The sequence below is a fragment of the Sminthopsis crassicaudata genome, chromosome 3 (assembly GCF_048593235.1).
Source record: "Sminthopsis crassicaudata isolate SCR6 chromosome 3, ASM4859323v1, whole genome shotgun sequence".
NCBI classification, from domain to species: Eukaryota; Metazoa; Chordata; class Mammalia; order Dasyuromorphia; family Dasyuridae; genus Sminthopsis; species Sminthopsis crassicaudata.
The window spans coordinates 601,551,882-601,571,127 of record NC_133619.1 but is presented as its reverse complement, the minus strand read 5'-3'; the positions used below and the strand labels follow the sequence as shown (position 1 = coordinate 601,571,127).

General features: G+C 52.5%; 2 protein-coding genes across 30 annotated transcripts in view; one reads left to right on the top strand and one right to left on the bottom strand.

Annotated features, from left to right (window-relative positions):
• EPB41 (erythrocyte membrane protein band 4.1) overlaps window positions 1-3,242 on the top strand; it is a 199,556-nt gene extending 196,314 nt beyond the window's left edge. For all 28 annotated transcript variants that reach the window (XM_074305574.1, XM_074305569.1, XM_074305580.1 and 25 more), the window contains one exon: window positions 31-3,242. The gene's annotated coding sequence lies outside the window, so the exon portion shown is untranslated. The remainder of the gene's footprint in view (window positions 1-30) is intronic.
• Window positions 2,676-8,159, bottom strand: TMEM200B (transmembrane protein 200B). Of its 2 annotated transcripts, none has more exons than XM_074305586.1 (2): window positions 8,020-8,159; window positions 2,676-5,043 (listed from the first exon to the last, which is right to left on the bottom strand). In XM_074305586.1, the coding sequence occupies exon 2, from the start codon at window positions 5,021-5,023 to the stop codon at window positions 4,097-4,099; it is 927 nt and encodes a 308-aa protein (XP_074161687.1). In that variant the 5' UTR covers window positions 5,024-5,043; window positions 8,020-8,159; the 3' UTR covers window positions 2,676-4,096. The 2 variants fall into 2 exon arrangements, with proteins under 2 accessions (XP_074161687.1, XP_074161688.1); XM_074305587.1 differs by lacking the exon at window positions 8,020-8,159 and adding an exon at window positions 5,618-6,248.
• Between the last annotated feature and the right edge of the window lie 11,087 nt (window positions 8,160-19,246).

The window sequence follows — 19,246 nt, the reverse complement described above, 5'->3', positions numbered from 1 at the left end:
TCAGATCTGTCTTTCTTTTTTTCCCTCCAGGAATCTCACCTTACTCCTTTTTCAGTCTTGGAGAAAACTAACAGGACAATAAGGAGATTTCCTTCAGCATTCAGGCTTTGGACTTTCAAGATTTTTCTAAAATCACTGAAAATTCATCTTCCTTTGCATTTGGAGTTAATGACGTGGGATTCTTCTAGATGCCACTGAGCCTTTGCCATAGCTTTTTCTAGATTGTGATGTCAGAAACTATCCAGCTTTTTACTCTATGGATTGTTTTTTAGCTAATTGGTGGTGATTTTTTTCAGGGTGGCTTGCACTCCTCACTTTTTCATACCTGTTTCAGACCTAGGCATTGACCATTCCATGGGCTTTGCTGCCTCACAAGAACCTCATCCACTGTGCTGGAGGAGAAAGCCAGGTTATTGGTCTCTGTTCTGTATTGTACCATCTTCATGACAGACGTGGCTACAAAAACCAACTCTTCTCTCTCTGGAGCCAATGAGTTCACTTCATCCGCATGATTGAAGCCCAGGGTAGTGGAGGCATCTCCCCAGTGCCTGATTAGAAGGGTGTTCCTCTGTGAATCATGGGCAGGGAGCCAAATGCACACCATAATGGGCAGAGACCTCGGCTGCGAATGTAGTGTTTTTCTTTCTAACACTTTTTTTTTTTTCCAAAAAACTATTTCAGTAGCTATTTAGAGCAAAGAAACTGAAACTTCAAATATATGATACTGTGAATTCTCAAGCACATTCATGGAACTGTCACCCACCTCCTTAACCTTTTGGCCCCTTCAGAAACAGCCTCCTCCCCCCCGCAACACATAGATCAAACTTCATGAACAGTAGTCTCAAAACAACAGCTGCTGACCACCCAAGTGGACTGTGCAGCATTCACCCAGCAAGCACGATCAGCGAATGCATCAGAAAATCAGTCTTACCTAATGGCTTCAGGAGGGATTATGGGGAGGCTTAATGAGGTGTGAGAGGCAGTCTGTTTTTGACCACGCGCTGCTCATGTGTTGGACAGTGTTGGGATCGGCCTTGAACTGTCAGATTCTGCCAAGAAGCCTGAGGCAGCTTCCCTGATCTGGAAGTGTCAGAGCACCCGGACCTGGCCGATTCTCCTTTCCCCACGAGGTCCTGACATAAGGGGTCACTCTCTAAGCCAAGGCCTTCTTGGGCCTGGGACCTTTGTCTCCTTTCCCAGGGTTGTAGCATGACCTGGGAATCTGAGCATGTCTTCCTTCATAAGGTTTGACTTTTCTTCTTGTTTAAGGCTTGCTGGATTTGGTTTTGAAGTGTGAGAACTAATGACTTCAAGATTCATGATTGCATTGTTCTCCTGTGCCTGCCTCTGAGGCACCTGCCTTACCCATCCCAGGGCTGGGGCCTAGAATTGAGGATTTTCTGTCATGGTGACTGGTCCTCCCATTGGCCCGCTTCTTTAGTCGAAAACATCCTACTGAGCCCTAAGCTGGAACTGGAAAAGAACAGGGGCTTCCTAGGACAAAGCCAAGGTGAGCTGCAGGGGGAAAGCGAGAAAAGCAGACAGCAGGTTGTCCAAGTTACAGAGGGGCAGCTCACTTGAGTCAACCACCTCTCTCAGGCTGCCATTCCGTGGCCTCTCTGCCCTAGAATTTATAGATCAGGAGGGATGCCACTGCAGGCCATCAGCACCCACTTACTTTGGAGTTGATCCCAACAAGGGAAAAAAGTGAGCCTCGGCGAGCTAGGGAGAAGGCAGACCCCCCCCCATGTGGTGCTTTAGGATGGAGCTAATGAAGACACAGTCCCCAGTCAAGAGAGTGATGGGAGCAAGATATATAAATACAGCAAAGCCCACAGTCCCCAAGAGGAAGTTATTCACTCATTCATCAGGAAGGGTGGGGGGAGACTCAGACAGGCAAGCTCTAGTCTTCTGTCACCTAGGGAATTGGGGCAGAGGGAGTGGAAGACTCATTGTGAGCCCATCACCATTAGTAGGGAAAACATCCCTAAGCCTCCCTTTCTGTGGAGGTCAGGCCCATAGTATCATCTTCACAGACAGGATAGGAGCCAAGAGCTGAGAACATGAGCAAACATCCCAGTGGGGCCCAGAAAGTTTGGTGTGAGGCTACTCTTTGGGGCAAAGAGGACTGAGGTTCACTGGCAATTTGTGATGTGACTTTTGGAACATGAGTGATAACTTTTAAAGCACCAACATGAGCTGGGCCTCATCCCAACTTCACACTTCCTTAAGAGTAGGGTCCTCTCAATGACTGAAGCAGACTAATCACCAGAGAAATTAAAGAGCTCGGTCCTTGTCACCCACCTAGTTAGTAGTGGACCCGTGGCTCACAAGGGTCTCACTCACTAGCTGTGCAGCCTTAGTCAAACATTTGTCTCCACTGTGGATATGTTTGCTTCTTCAAGCATAGTGGGGGTCTTTGGCCTGCCATGTTCCCTGACCCATAGTTCCCCTCTTCTCCCCTTGACCAGAACTTGGTAACATATGCTGAGACTATTTGGATTTTTCTCTGCCTATTGTATTTTAAATTTGAAAAGAACCAGAGGCAAAGGAGATGCTCTCTTTCTCCCCACCTCCTCCCCCCTCCCAGGGGAAATATGGAAAAAGATGGCAGCCCTCCCAGATTTGGGAACTTAGCAGGAACTTGACCAAAGCAACTCAAGACACACGCAGACAACTTTCTCTACAGTTTTATTCTCTTCCACCCCAAGATGAGACTGCAGGGATGGCTCTTTCACAGCTCCAGCTATCATCCCTAGCTGCAGGCTATCCAGAGCTTCTGTTTACAGCATATCAGGCCCACTCAGTATCCACTTGGGGGAGCAGGAGAGACTTGGGGAACCCAAGTCCTCACTCCAGCACTAACTGGTTTCCTCTGTCCAGATCCTGTTCCACCCATTTGGTCCCCAGTCTAGGTTTCCTTTCTACAAATCCGTTTCAAATGTTTTATTTTAGTTGCAAAGAAAAAAAAAAAAAAACAATGAAGGTTTGTAAATTTAAAAACAAAAACAAAAAACCCTCACAATTATGTATTGTATTGAATAGCTGTTTCCATTTCTTGATGAACTAGGAACTATGGCAGCAGAATCAAACTGGAAAAATCCTTAGATTAAATTAGGTGATGATCAGATCTGCTATTTGGGACTTTGGTAGTGAGAGGAAGGATAGGTTGTAATAGTGTTTAGATATACTGGGTCGGTCTTGCTGCTTGTATGACTTTTTCAATAAATTTCAAACAAAGACTTGTTCTGCTTATTTCCTATAACTTGGTCTCCTTATGACCTTAGCAAAAATGAATCATGGGAAGGGAACCCAAATCTGGCCTTTGTTCTGGGTCCTGACGCCTACCTTGCCAAAAAGGCAGTTTCCAAGTTAGTCGTAAAGGATTTCTGGGAAGTAGCCACTCTCCCTGGCCAACTGGAACTAGGTCCTCGGGGAACCGGGAGGTGCTTGGGGGATGAGGGGTGGAGCTCCGAGCAAGACTGGGATCCCGTGGTGCTACTGCAGTTCTGGAACTAAGGAATAAACTGGGAGTAGGGTGGGCTGGGTAACTGAGGAAGAGACTTGGGGTCTGCACTCTAGGCCTGTTTCCCCAGAGCACATCCACATTCTGCATTGACATATTTGGGGGTGTCTCCTCCAACGATTCATGGATTTCTGGGTCCCAGAAATAACCATTGAACTGCAGCGTCTTATCCATTCTCCCCATCCCATCCCCCCTCCACCTTCGTTAAAATGTCACCATGCCCACCAGCACCAAGCTCTGGCTTGACTTGGGGAGGCAGCTTAGCAGATCAAAGATCAGTGGATGACCCGGGCCAAGAGCTCGAACTCGTCAGAACCCGAAGTAAGTACTCCAGGTATTGCTACAGGCCTGGAGCAGGAACAGCTGGTCTGGCTTCCGGCTCTCCTCTCCCACTAGTCAGACCCGGGAGAGACGGGGCCGGGAGAACAACGATCGATGGGAGCCCCGGGACGAGCTCAAGGTCTAGATGCCCACTTCGGTGTCTGGAAGATGCTCTGCAATGGCGTGCGGACACCTCGGTCCTGCTCCCACCGCGCCGTGCACACATCGCAGTCTTGCGCTTGGAGCTCCTCAGACCCGGGCCCCCAAGTCCCCGCCGCCGTCCAATTTGGTATAACCTGCCAGGCTGAGCAGATCCAGGCGGGGCCAGCTGCGATGGGCGCGATCGCGGCCGGGCGGGGTTCCCAGGAGTACCCCTCCTCGGCCCAAGTCCAGAGATTTGGAGTGCGCTGCGAGAACCTGCGGCTGCACGGCGATGACTACGTGTCCCAGCCTGCCTCGGGGGCTCCAGGGTGGGGAGGGCTCCCCCCGAGGCCCCGGGGCCCTCAGCGACCACCTGGTGAGCGGCGGCGCGGGTAGAGCCGGGCGGAGGCTCGGGGGCTCGGAACGCAAGCTCCGCACGGACGGGACCGGGGATGCGCCCCGGTGGGGCGAGAAGTCTCTTCTCTCGGGCTGCCAGGCTCCCCCCGGCGATAAGGCAGTCCTGGAGCCGCCGTCCCAGGCGGGACTGTCGGGGGGTCGCAGTGCCTGTGCCCGCAGTGCTCCTTGGCGGAGCCGTCGGGTCTCCAAGTCTCGATTTTCATAGAGTAGCGTGTTGGCGCAGATGAAGATGAAAAGGCCCACGCCCATGACCACGGGTCCCAGGAGCCTCAGCTTCTCGGAGGGGCCCGAGAGACGGCCCGACCGTCGTATCTCTGCCGGCGCCGTGGAGTTGGCCGCCCGGGCCCCCGGCGTCCCCGCACGGTGGGGCCAATAACCCGCCACGGCCACAGCCATGCCCACCAGCACCACGAGCGCCCCTAGCGCCGCGAAGGCCCCCGACGGCGAGCGCAGCCGCAGCCGAGCCCGGAGCCCCAGCAGCTCGGGCTGGGAGCAGCGGCGGCGGCCCAGGCGCCGGCGGCGGCCCAGGCGGCGGAAGGCTCGAGCTGGGGCCGAGGGCAGACCGGGGGACTCTGGGCTCTGTGCCTCTCCGCGCGCTCCGGGGCTCCCTGCAGTCATCGTCCCGTCGTCAGGGCTCTCTGCGGAGGGAGAAGGAGTGTCAGCCGACGGAACCCGGAGCCCGGACGCCCGGGTTCGGCGCCCTGGCCCCGGAGCCTCGGTCTGTCTGGGGATGTGCCTCGGTAGGATGGGGTGCTGCTCTCAGGGCCCGCTTGGAGATCCCTTCCCGGCGCCCCCGGATTCTCCGGGGCCGCAGGCGGGGAGCCGCCCCCGCTCGGGTTTTCCGCAGCGAAGCTCCGAGCCAGGGAGACGCGGCGGGAGCCAGAGTTGGCCGGGCCGGCGGAGAGGCTGAGGGCAGTGGGGCCGCAACGCGCCCTCCGCCCCATCCGGAGGCTCCTCGGGGCCGGGGCCAGCTTGGGCTGACTCCGGCCGCCCCCTACGCACCCCCGACCCCCGATTCCTTGCAGGGCTGCGCTGGGGGCAAGGGCCCGAGGTGTCCGCAGCGGCAGATTCTCTACGGGTGAGTACGGCCCCGCCTCCCCTACCCCCTCCACCCCCCACCTCCAGCGCACGTGGCTCCCGGGACCCACGGGAGGGAGAACTTTGGGGGCTCTCCCCCTACCTCCCGCCCACCCTTAACCTAGCCCGGCAAACCTTGTTGGCCGGGGCGAGGGCCCGCATGTCTCCGTTCCGGGCGGAGGGGGGGGGGCGGTGTATATTTGGGAGGACCAGTCACTATGATCTCCCCCACCCCCAGCTTCCTTCCAAACCAATCCTCAGCCAGAACTAGAGCTGATAGAGTAGGAGAGATCCAGGTTAGAGCTTTACACAGCTCTAACCCAGGTACTTAGAGGGAGAAGCCGAAGACTTGAGGAGAAATCTCTACAAATTCAAGGGTCTGTAAGGTAGGATACCCCCATCCTTGCGATCTTCTCCTCCCCTTCTCGCCACCCCCCATACACACATCAAGGAGGCAATGAGATAGTTAAGATGAGCAGAGGAAGCCCCGCTTGCCCCCCGGCTGGAGCTTGGCTTGGAAAACAACCATCTCTGTGTGTGAGTGAGTATGAGTACTATGCAGAGACTGCAGGGGAAGGGAGGAAGGGGAAAGGAACGAGAACTGGGATGGAGCGCTGTAGCCTTGGGAGGGGGGAGGAACGGCCGAGGCGACCTCAGTGCCAGCCAGCCTAGCTCCTCCCTGGGATGTCTCTTCATCCCGTCCTCCTCCTCCTCCCCCTCCTCCCCTCCCCGGCCTCTCCGGGACACTTCCCCACATTGCAGTGTTTCCAATTCAGGCTCCTTCTCGATGAATCATCCCCCCTCTTCCTACCTCCCTGGCCTCTTTTCCTCCACTCCTCATCACCACTCTCCCCCCCTCCCCAGCCCTCAGGCGTCACGGTTGTCCCGATCTCTCTCCCCATCATTCCCCTATAGTGGACTACCCCATCCTGCCACTGACAGCTGTCATCTCTGGTAGAGTCATCGATGCCTTGCAGAGTCCATCTCAAGCTAGGGAGAAATCATCCCAGGGTGGGAGTAGGGGCAAGGAATAACCCCATTCCTGTCTTGCTTTGGGGGGCAGGAAGGAATGTGGGGAAGGATCAAGAGGGGGGGTCTATAGGAGAACCAAGGGGTTTCCTGCTCCCCTCCACCACCACTTAAGAGCTGATATCTTTCGGGGCTACAGGGGCTAATTAATGTCTCTTCCAGGGTGCCACGGGCTGGGTGTCCAATAGGAACACATTCTTATTTACTCAAACCTCTCTTCTTACCACCAGGGCCTGTTAGTGCTTCTTGCAGATCAGCGCCTAACTTGGGGTTGTAAACGGTTGCTTCTTTTCACACTCACACACAGCTAGAACAATAGTTGCCCATGGACACCCTCGCTATCCACCCGCAGTCCATTTAAGGTGAAAAAAGCTAACATAAACCATCATCTGCAATGAGCCTTGGTTCCTGCAGCCCGCTTTGTAGTAGAGGAGAAACTGAGGCCCGAGGCCTTGAAAGTGATGGCTGATTCCTAAACTGCTTTGTCCAGGGCTTTCTCCATTAAACTATCTTACTGATGAGTTTCAGGATTGCCATCTGTCTTCGGATAGACAAGCTCCTGGCTAGACCTCTTGGGATAACCACTGGCCTCCTCCCTTATGGGTGTCCTCCTTGTAATATAGAAAGAACCTTCCTTCCTCTACAAACACACACACACACACACACACACACACGCACGCACGCACATTTTTTTACTCCCTAGCTCCAGGAATAGGAGTTCTTAGGAGTCTCACCACTAGAAAAACTGACTTCCTCATGACTCCCAAGCCCAGTGGCTCGGACAGGGAGAGACCAGTGCGAGACCAGAGCCTACTCCCCCCCCCCTCCATCCCGTCCAGACCCCAGGCCCCAGCAAAGTCAAAGTAAGAGAGTGATAAACGCAGAGATGAGAGTGAGAGACAGAATAAGAGGTAAGACAACAGGGTCCTCTTTTGCCTCCATGCTTGGAGGGTGGGGGCGGGTGCAGAGGCCGTAGGCTTGGCTAGGTGTCCTCCTCCGCCCACAGGCCGGGCCCTCCCTCCAGCTCAGCCGACGGGGGCGGGACCCGAGTTTGCCCCAAATGAGCCCGAAATAATAGCATGTGGGTCCAAGTGTCCGAGACACTCGCAAAAGTTGGCAGGGAGATTCCGGGCCGTGTCCGGCTGGGCCCAGACAAGCAGAGCTCAGAGCGAGGGGCACTGGAACTCAGGCGGGGGCGGGGGCTTCTCTGGGCGGGAGAGTGGGGGGCGGGGAGGAGAGGCGACGGCCCTAGCCAGGTGGAGATGGGCCGGATTGGAGGGAAAGGGGCAAAGTTTGAGGAAGTTTGGGAAGTCCGGAGGCTGAGGGGCTGGCGGCCGCTCCCTGGGCCTCGGCTCCTGATGGTTTCCGAACCCGGTTCCCCTCCATGCGGGGGACGCTGCCATCTGAAGGTGGGATGGGGGAGACGTAAGCGGGGCCTTTGCTAGCCCTCCCCGGCCCACTGCCGCGCGGAGGCCCCTGCCGGCCGCCCCCGCCCCCTCCTGGCTCACCTGGTCAGGCGGGCTCCTCCCGCTCGGGCCCGGTCGCCCCGCTCCCCTCCCGCCGCCTCTCCATAGCTGACTCCAGGGCCTCTCCGAAGCGCTCCCCCGCTACCCCCTGCAGTCCGAGGGCTCCGCCTCCCGTCTGCCCCGTCCCCCAGCTCCGCCTCCGCCTCCCTATCCCCACCCCCTGTCCAGGCAAACGCCGGGGCCGCCGCGGCCTCGCCCCTCCTCCCCCCGCCCCCAACCTCTCAAGCTGGCTGTGAGATGGTCCTAGGAATCTCAGTTCTTTCCCCCACAATGGGGGACCACCAAAGCTCAGGACACCTCAGCCTAGTCTAAGGCTGCCTGGATGGGAGACGCCGGCCCGGCCGAAGGCCCCCTAATTGGAAAGTAGGGGAGCTGCATTCAGTATTCCCTCCCACCCACCTTCCGCCCTGGGAAGGGGTTGGAGTGAGGGGAGGAGGCGAGAAGTCTGGATATGATAAGAGGGCAACCCGCTCCCTTGACCAAGACAAGCCCTAGAATCAGATTGGGGGAAGGATGTTGTGACAGCAAGAGTGGGGATTTCCTTGTGACCCCCGTGTCGGACCTCCTTATATGTATACGTATATAGCCCCTCTCTCCTGGCTCCCCAGATCCTCACCAGCCAATCCCAACACACACAAGGCCTCGGACTAAAGGCATGGGTCTGGGGGGAGGGTGCGAAGGATTCCTCTGGGTAACACTTTCTCCCCTCCCCCAGGCCCTTAGAAAGGGGAGAGCAGTGGTGAGAGGGGTGCGTGGGAAGTAGGTAAGAACTATTCCTAGCACTGCTGCTGCCTCCGAGCTGCCAAGGCCGAGTGGGCCCCCGGGCCCAAAGAGAGGGTGTCCTGCAGTGTGAAGGAGAAAGTGGGTTTCGAGGCTAAAGGTTGGGATGTTGTTCTTCCTGGCTGGCTCCTCGAATGAGCCTGGCTGGAGCGGGTATGCATTCCTGCCTAAGTGGGAACCACTCAACCCGGGCCCCATCCATCTGGCCCCAGTCAACTCTGGCAAACATTGGAAGCCAGTGAGTAACGCTAATGGTAGGAACCCGTACCCTCCCCCTCTTTCCAGGCCTGGGCTGGGCCTCTGCCTTCCAGCCGCTGACCATTATCCCTTCCTGCTCAAACCCTCTCCTTCCCCAAAGCAGCCCAGCCCAGCCTCTCACATAATTTACTGGGAAACAGAGGGTCATAGCTTTAAAGCTTGGAAGGAACTTTGACTTCATTTAGTGCACAAACTTCATTTTACAAACCAGGAAACTGAGGCTCAGAGAGATTAAGTGAACAACATGTTCCAGGATGCATCAGCAAGAATAGAGGTTGAGATTGGAACTCGGATCTTTTATCTTGCGAAGCCCCTCAATTGTTGTTGCACAAAGGGGCTTCTGTGACTCGAACCCTTTTAAAAGAAGGAAGGAAAAGCCAAAAAGGGAACTGAGTGATGATGGAGAGGGGGTCTGGATTCAGCCTGATTCAGAATCGGTCTAATTAAAATCTGGGAGACCTACTGGAGAAGGTGCAAAATCAGGAAGCCACATGAATATTTCGTTTCTGAGAACTGATTCAGGCCAGTCTTGTACACTTCTACCCAGACTCAATTCAATTAAACAACAAAACATTTATTAAGCACATTCTATGTGCTGACTGTAGAACCAAGAGTGCTTCCTGTAAATAAATCCCTGTTCTGTCTCAAGCCTCATTCTATCAGTGATTAGAATGGAGTTGTGGCCAAAGTATCACACACACATTCATTCTCTCTGTCTCTCTCTCTCCCTTCTCTCTGTCTCTCTGTCTCTTTGTCTCTGTCTGTCTCTCTATCTCTGTCCTCTCTTTGTCTCTGTCTCTGTCTGTCTCTCTGTGTCTCTGTCACACACACACAGGATTTAATTCCAAAGCTCTCCCTGGCTGGCTTCAGAGGATATTGCAGGTAACCTAGGTTGAGATGGATTGACTTCCCTCTCCCTTACTCCAGAAGTCCCACTGGCCCTAGTCCTAATTGGTCCCTAGAGCTCTTAGCTGATTATGAGGGTGTGGGGCAGAAGGAGGCTGCTGGTTATCTCCTAAATGTGCCCCACCCTCGGATCCGCTTATGGGGCAGATGTGGGAGGGAAGGGACTCAGTTCTGATTGGAGAAAACGGACCCAGGGGAAACTGGAGGGCAATTAACCGACCGCTGGGAGGGCTGGAGAGGCTAGCTCTGAGTCAGTTAAAGACCTGGCTTAGGGTCCCGCTCTGTCCACACACTGCCAGGGGGACTACCGGGTTTTCCTCTGTCCCTCTAGGTACCCCCACCAAGAGATAGCTGCTGTTCCAGACCAGGGCTCTTAATTGGGATTTCATCAGGGTCTGGGAACCTGAAAGAGAAAAAGCTGATCTTTACTGTCACTAACCCCTAACTTTAGACTTTAAACTTGCCATTAATTGAGGCTTCTTCTATCCCGAGCATAGGCAACAAGCCACATAATACCCCCTCCCCCAGCCAAAGGGCTCTGTGACACCTGAGAGGGTAACACCTACCCTGTTCTAGACCACAAAATGCCAGAGAAGGAAGAAGAATCTCCTAAATCCACTTAGACCAACTGCTGCTTTTTAGGGAAAGTGAAACTGAGGTGCAGAGAAGGAAAGCAGCTTGTCTGAAGTGACCCAAGGAACTCACCACAAAGCTGGGAGCAGGACCTTTCTCCTGCGTGACTTCGGACTAATCCCTGACTGTCTGAGCCTCAGTTTCCCCATCTGTAAAACCTCGGAACCAAATCGCTAATTCCCTGCCAGCTCTAAAAGACGTGCTCGGAGTCGGGAAGAGGGATGTAGGGGAGATTTAGTGGGATAGGGACTGAAGACCTTTGGGCTGCCTCCTTTCTCCACTTTGCTCTGGGCGTGTGTGTGAGGGAAGGAATCTGGGGGATGGGGCAGAGTTTCCCTTGTCCTGGCTCTGCAACTTTCCCGTTCCTTTCTTCCTCTTCGGGCTCCCTTCGCCTGTCCCGCCCCTCGGCCTGTTCCCAGGCTCTGTCCCCCTCCCCCCAATCCCGAGAGGAAGGGGAGGGGGCTCAGGAATGCAGAGGCAGCCCCAACGGGCTCAGAGCCCAGTTTCCATGATGCGGGGCTGGGGGCAGGGAGAAGGGGGCGGGGGCTAGGGAAGGAGCTGAGCCTTCGAGGCAGGAAGCCCCGGAGCCGCCCATCGGGGACCCGTCTAGCCTGGCTCTGGCCTTTAGGGACAAATTGGAGAGAGCCGCCTCAGCCCAGCTGCAGGAAAGCGTCCAGAACGAGCCCCGGGCAGCAGAGCCTCGGGGTCTTCCCATGAGATCTTCCCAGCCTTCCTTGTCTCTAAGGGTGTGCCAGTCTGTCTAATGGGCACTAGCCGGTGCCACTTGCCCAGTAGGGGTCATTTCTGCTGCTTGACTCCCTTCCTTTTTTTATTTTTATTTTTTTGCTGAGGCAGTTGGGTTTAAGTGACTTGCCCAGGGTCACACAGCTAGGAAGTGTTGTGTCTGAGGTCACATTTGAACTCAGCTCCTCCTGACTTCAGGGCTGGTGCCCCTTGCCTCCCGTTCCTAAAGACCCCCCCCCCCTTCTTCAATTTGTGAAGGATGAAGGCAGCGGTGGAAGGAGTTCTGCTCATTGAATCGGGAGATCTGGATTCTCATGCTACTTCCCCGTGTGGATCTCTAGCCAATCAATTCACTTTTGGGGGTCTGGGCTTTCTCTGAGCCTAACATGATGTGAGCCCTCTTCTCTGGTACTATGAGAGCCCAAGTACCCCAGAAGTGGCCCCTTCCTTTTCTCTGTAATGGTAGAGGGAGGGAACTACTCCTCCCTGGAGAGTGCTCCCCCAGCCCTGGCTTCCAAATTCCATAGAAAGTGCATTGTTGCCTTGAAATGGAACCAGCAAGGAGGTTCTAGTTGGGGGTGGGGTAGATTGAATACTAGGGTACCCAAGGCGGAAGCTCATCAGGGGCTGAGGGGACCGTGAAGAAGAATTCTGAGGTGCTGCTCACTGTGCTCTCCTCCCCCACCACATTAGCAGTTCCGAGGAAAGTTTTTCCCCAAAAGTAACTTTGGAGAGGAAGCCAGGCCCCTCGTCCCCTAGAGAGGCCGGGAGGGGGGAGGGGGGAGAACTTTCTCTGAGCCTGGGAGACCCAGAAAGGTTTCAATTAGCAGCTGCAGGGAATGGAAAATATGATAATGTTGTTATGTAAGCGGCCTCATTAGGTGAAGGGGGGCATGGCTCCCCAGAGCTTCGGGATGAGAGGTGGGGGGGGGACTGGAGCTCTAAGGGGAAGGGAGAGGGCGAGGCAGAGAACTCTAGAGATGGGGCAGAGCCTCTTGGATTTGGGAGAGAGACCAAGCCTGGGGGCAGGGACTGGGAAGAGCAGGGAAGGAGATGGAAACCAATAGGGATGGGAAACCGTAGGTTTAGAAGAGAGGGAGGGAGCCAGAGGATGGGGGGGAGTGGTCGGTTAGGACAGGCAAGGTTGGGGGAGGGGCACAGAACTCCGGGTGGAGGCCGGTGGGTCTGAGCTGGGGACCTACTGGGTCCCTCAGCATTATCAGGAGAGAGATTGCCCTCTGGGGAAGGGGCTTCTGTTTCTTCTTAACCTCTCTCCTCCCCTCCCCCATCACATCCTATTTGGCTACCCCCTCCCCTGAACTTCATCTCCAAGCATTTTGCTACCTAAATTCTATACAAAGGAAGCAGCTTTGTACCAATGAAGGCCACCAATGAAGTCCCTTCTCCTCTGGGATACCAAGGGAGGAGCCATATCCAGCTGAAACATGCAGATTGTCCCCTTCTCCACAATATGTATTTTGTAGGCTGGGGGAAGGGAGGAGGAGGAAGGAGTAGAAAGAAGGGGAGGAGAAAGAGAAGGAAGAGGAGGAGGAGGAAAAAGAAGAAGAGAAGAAGGAAGAGGAGGAAGAAGGATTAGAAAGAAAAGGAGGAGGAAGAGGAGAAGGAAGAAGGAGAAAGAAGGAATAGAAAGAGAGGAGGAAGAGGATAAAGGAGGAGGAGGTAAAGGAGGAGGAGGAATAAGAGAAGGATTTGAAAGAAGGGGAGGAAGAAGAGAAGGGAGGAGGAGGAGGAGGGCAGGATAGAATGACTGAATCAAGCCAGAAAAGGGATGGTAGAACTGAGAAGACCCCAACCCAAAGAGATAGAAGAGGCTCCAGGAAGACTTCCCAGAATTGGGAGGTGGGGAGAAGAGGGGAGGCCTTTCTATTGGAGACAGAACCTTGATCTGGCCTGGTAGTGTCCAACTCAAATCCTGCCCAAGAACCCCTGTGGGAGGGCACATTGGCTTGGTTTTAATATGTAAAGTTAGCTAAGTTTTATTGTATTCTTATTTATCTTGTAAATATTTTCCAGTTACATTTTTATCTGGTCCAGGCCCAGTGTTTGACCCTCCCCCACCTCCAGAGGATCTAGAGAGGAGGAGGAAGAGGAGGAGGGGCAGAGCCGTGCTGGTAAATGTGTTACAACTAGTTCTGCACTAAGCACGGCACACGTTTGTTTCATCTGCACAATTAGCATTTTCTCCATCACTTGAAGTCTAGACAATCAACAAAGCAATAAATCATGCCCTGATTTGTAGTGTTTGCCAACTTCTGAGCTGTAGATGCTAAAAAGGTAACCTTCACTCTAGGGATCCGGGAAGAACTGGCTCCCACACAGCCTGTGATACGCCCAATGTCACCCCTAGACCTTAGACCTGCCTCTTTCTCTCTGGGCCTTTACTCCTCTACACACCTACTTTCTCCCAGAAAAAATCTCATTTTCCCATACATGTACTTACACACACACACACACACACACACACACACACAGAGTCCCTCCTGCCTTCATTCCATCTCTTACAAATCTCCAGCTCTGTCAAAGAACCACCTCCCAGAAGCCCTCCAAGCTGGGGAGAGGGGGTAGGGTAGTCAGTGAAGAATAATGAAAAAGGCTCAGGGCTGGAATTTAGGAGATCTGACCCTGATGCCTTTAACTGGCTGGGTGACCTTGGATTAAGGCCCTCTCTGGCTTCTCTTCCTCTCTGTTTTTTTGTATAATGTATATTTGTATAGTTTGTATAATGTGTATAATGAAGAATTTTGAAAAGTCTCTAAGGTTCGCCCTACCACTCCCACCATATTCCATTTCCTCCCATCTCTGACATCCTGGGTTCTAAAGGCCCTCCTAGCCCTTAATCCTAACTCTGAGGTTCCATTATCTGAGGTCTCTCCTAGTTCGGCCATTCTCTGTTCTTTAATTCTAAAATCAGGGGCTGAATTTTTTGTTTTTCTCCCCAGATTATTTTTACCTTCTGAATCCAATTCTTCCTTTGCAACAACAACAACAACAAAATTCGGTTCTGCACATATATATATATTGTACCTAGGATATACTATAAGATATTTAATATGTATGGGAATGCTTGCCATCTAAGGGAGGGGGTGGAGGGAAGGAGGGGAAAAATTCAGAACAGAAGGGAGTACAAGGGATAATGTTGTAAAAATTTACCTATGCATATGTATTGTCAAAAAATGTTATAATTATAAAATTAATAGAAAAGAAGGTGAGTTTTGCAAATAAATAAATAAATAAAATCAGGGGCTGAATCGTTTTCTAGGACCCTCCTTTGGATGCTCTGAATGTGCTTCCTCAGGCCTAGCGAGGCAGCAGTGTTGGGTCTGAGGGGAAGACACAGGTCTTGTCTAATCATCCTTTGGCTCTGCACATTTATTGGCCTCCTGTGGGTGAAATGGGCTTGGGAGGTAGCCCTTTCTCTGGGCTGGGTCCTCTATAGAGAGAGGGGCCAGAAGAGGATGGACCCCTCAGGGACACTGTAGGCCCAAGCCTTGGCATCCCACGTCCCAGGGGACATGGAGTCCTATTTGTGGTCACTAAGGCCCGGTGGCCACCCAGGAAAGAGATGTCAACCCCTTCATCTTCACAAAGATAGACCCGGAGGAAAAGACTCAATGAGCCAGAAAACACACATCCTGAAATGTGATCCTGGCTGATGCTCTTGTGTTCTGCCTGCATTCCCCCCAAGCAAGACTGGAGTTTCTAAAGTAAACTCCCTGGTGGAGACGGAATGTCAGAAACACTAAAACTGATCCATGCCTCGGAACCACCGGCGACCCAGTCTGGAAAGCAGAGTCGCCCCGGCTCCTCCAGCCTCCTTCCCTGGAATGGAGCTTCCTGCTCCTTCCCCAGTAAAGACTTCAAGTGTTTCCCAAGAGTGTGATGGAGGTGGATGACAGAGAACCTGGGATCCCACAGGGCACAGATGAAGGACAAAGGGGGCTTGCCCCACCGGCCCATTCCTCCAGCTGGGAATGGGAATCAGGTTAGCCGGCTCCGAGCCTTGGTCACCCCCAGCTTACCTGGGTGGCCTTGAGCACCTAGACCAGCCTGGGACACGGTCATCTCAATAATTGTTTTTCGACTTATTACCTCTGAGCTTTCATTGATTCCCTTAGCCTATATAAGGCTCAGTAAAAACAGGATGTGAACCAGAGCATGTGATGGCTTGGGTGGAGAGGTGTTTCAGCTGTTCTCAAGACACTTGTGGACTCAAGGGACTGGAAACAAGTGGATTTCACCTCCAAAGTAACCAGGGATGGGAGGTCCAGCCTCCGCGTGCCTGTTGCCTGGAGTTCAGTGATCAGGAGGATCCAGAGGAAGAGATGGGGAGCACCACTGGGAGATCACTCGTAGATTCTCAGCCAGCACAGTAAAAGAGAGAACATGCCAGCTGCCCTTCCCTTCCCTGCAGGCCTCCCCCAATGAGCTCCCGGGGAGACCTTGCTTCTGCCCGGGCCAATGCTCAGGTTTGACTCTTTCCCATGCTCCGGCCTCCTGAGACTGAGACAAACCTAATAAGCTCGAGTTATAAAGGAACTAGAGCTTCAGTTCTGGCTCTCCTGAGGTTCCTTCTGTTTGCCATAAATAGAAATAAGGAAAGGCGAGTGAAGGCTAATGTGTGGGGGAGTGGGAGCCTGCCTGTCCCTCCTCTAACCCCAAGCTCCATCCTTGCATCTTACAGCCTCTGACCGCCCATTGCCCCCTGGAGGACTTAGATGAAGAAGATCCCCCTCTGGGAGGCGGGAGTGTGGAAGGGGAGGCCGCCTCTTCTGGGTGGCCGAGTGTCTGGGCTGGAGGAGCTTAGGGGCTGGCAGGGTGGCCAAAGTATCGAATTAGATTGGGAAAGGGCCCAGGGAACTAGAATGGGGCAGCACAGGCCCAGGAGACTCTTAGTCACAAGTGGGATGGGTGGGAGAAAGAAGAAATCGCCTCGTTCTCCAACCTTGGGAGGTTTAAAACATTTCTACCTTTCAGAGATGAGCCAGGAGGGAAGGAGGGAAAAAATTCAGAACAGAAGGGAGTACAAGGGATAATGTTGTTAAAAATTACCTATGCATATGTACTGTCAAAAAATGTTATAATTATAAAATTAATAGAAAAGAAGGTGATTTTTGCAAATAAATAAATAAAATAAAATCAGGGGCTGAATCATTTTCTAGGACCCTCCTTTGGATGCTCTGAATGTGCTTCCTCAGGCCTAGCGAGGCCTCCTGGCTCCCTCTCAGTGTTATTACTCCATGCCCCTTTCCTGCAAATCTCCTGCAGCCTCTCAGAGACCATTGTGTGGAATCCAAAACCCTTGTTTCTGGTCTGGGGCCTGACACATAAGAGTGGGACCGGTGTCCAGCTTCAGCATTTTGGAGCCAGTTTCCTCATCTGTGGAGTGGGGATAATAATATATCCACTCCCTCCCTTCCCAGGGTGGTTATGAGGAAAGTGAGTTCAGATTTTAAGCCTCCCTTCTCACCCACCTTTCTCCCGGCCCCCAGCTCACTCCTCTCAATTCTGGCTTCCTCTGCCTCCCAGCACCACACACCAACAGCCCCAGTTTTAATTGAAAACAACAGAGAATTTTCTTAGGGTGAGAGATCCCTAAAGGGAACCAGATTTCCAGGAGAGTACATGTTAACAGGCCTTCAAGTCGTGTTCTAGAGGAAACCTGGGGGCAGAGTGGGGGCTGAGGCTTACTTCTGGGCAGAGGGGAGGGTCCTTAGCCTGTCATCCCAAATCTTTGTTGATGCTCCCTCCCCAGGGCCTTCTTCACCTGGGCCAGGCCTTCCTGACCATCCCCCTGGATTATCAACAGTTTCCTACAGGCCTTCCCTTCTAAGCCATTCTACACAGACTGGGAGTTAATCTCCCCAAAGCCCAAGCAGACCCTTCTTTCTCTGAGGCTCAGAAGCCTTCAGTGACTCCCTGTTGCCTGTCTGGTAAAGCCTGGACTTCTCTGCCTGCTGAGCAGCCACCCCTTTCCAGTGTTACTGCTTTTCACGCCCCCAGCTGGACAGCTCCCTGGAGCTCAGATATTCCTCAACACCTTTATCTGCCTCTTGCTTTTGTTCCAGCACTGCCCCACTGCTGGGATGGCTTCCCTCTGTAGCCAAAAAGTGTTGTGACATGCACATAAAACCTGCCTTCGAGGAATTTATCTTCTGCTAAGGGGGATATGACACACGTGCAGATAAATATAATTCAAGGTAAATTGAGAATGGGAAGACTTCGAGGGAGAGGACTTATAGGAGAAAGAAAACCTTGAGCAGAACCTTAAAGGAAGGGAAAGCTGAGAGACAGAAATAAGTGAAGGCATATATTTATTCTGTGCTGTGTTAAAGCATGGAACTGGCAGATGGGTGCTGAGTCTAGAACGCTAGGTTTCCAGTCGGATAGAAACAGAATGAGGAAAGAAATCGTGGGAACAATATGAAATAAAGATGAAAAAAAGTAAGTCAGAGTCAGATTGTGACTTGGGCTTGAACATGAGCTTCAGGACTTTGTGTTATTTCCTGGAAGTATGATGGGTTCATGCAAGGCTCTTGGGTAGGGAAATAATCTGGTTAGAGCCCACTAAGTTGGTTTTAATCCCAGTGCCCTGAGTTCATCTCTGACATTGGGACCAACTGAACAGTTAACAAAAGAAGGTTTGCTCTGTCCTGACACAGCAAGGATATTCACAAAGGATACAATGGCATAGAACAACCCTGGCCTTCTGGTCTCCGCTTTAGCCGCTATGTGAAGGAGGACTTGGAGAGTGCAAGCTGGGAAACTGATTGGGGAGGTGGGTGCTTGTCAGGAGATAAACAAACAAAAGATAACAAGGACCTGAACCCCTGCGGGGGGAGGGTAGTGTTAGTGGAGAGGAGACCAGGTGGGAGATATGTGCAGGTAAAATTGATGAAGAGTAAGGCAATTCCTCCTGGTTCTTTGTGTGTGTGTGTGTGTGTGTGAGTGGGTGGGTGGGTGGGTGTGGGTATGTGAAAGAGACAGACAGAGACAGAGAGAGATAGAGAAAGAGACACAGAGAGATAGAGATAGAGAAGGAGGAGCAAAGAATAGAACAGAAGGGAGGGTGGTAGACAATCAGTACCAGAGAGGAAGACTAGGAATATAGTGGTTTAAAAAAATGTTTCTGTTGATCCTTTGTGGTTTTTTTATATCATCATCGTTTCCCCAGTCCCCTACTTCTTTGCAGACAGCCATCCCATGTAATAAATAATATTTTTCAAGATACAAAAAAAAAAAGAAAGAAAGAAAAGGAAAAATCAGCACAATCATATATTGACAAAGTGAAAAAGGTGCAGTTGGTCACCCCTGTGGACCAGATCCCAACTGCACCAAGGGGTGGATTGGCAGCATCTTCACTCTTCTCTTTTGAGTCCTGCTGGATCACTATGATTTTGCCATGTTTGTTTGTTTTTGATGTTTGTGTGTTTCACTTATGTTGTTGTAACTGTTATGCACAATATCTCCTTGGTGTTATGAGAGTGTTTCTTAAGGAAAGTTTTGCTGTCAAAACAGATTTTCATGTGCATATTTCCCTTCTTAATCAAACAAATCAAGATGATAAATATTTATTAAGCACCTACTATGTGCCAAAACTGTGCTAAGTTCTGGAGGTTCAAAGAAAGATGAAAAGTCCCTGTCTCAAGGAGTTCAGTCTAATAGGGAAATCAACATGCAAGCAAATCTCTACAAACGAGCTAAGTAGAGGATCACTTGGAGATCTTTCAGAGAAGGCACTAAGATTGAGAAGGACCAACAAAGCCTTCTTGCAGAAGGTAAGATTTTAGCTGAGCCTCGAAGGAGGCAGGAGGCAGAGAGGAGGAGGAAGGGCATTCCAGGAATGAGAGCTGGCCAGGGAAAAATGCCC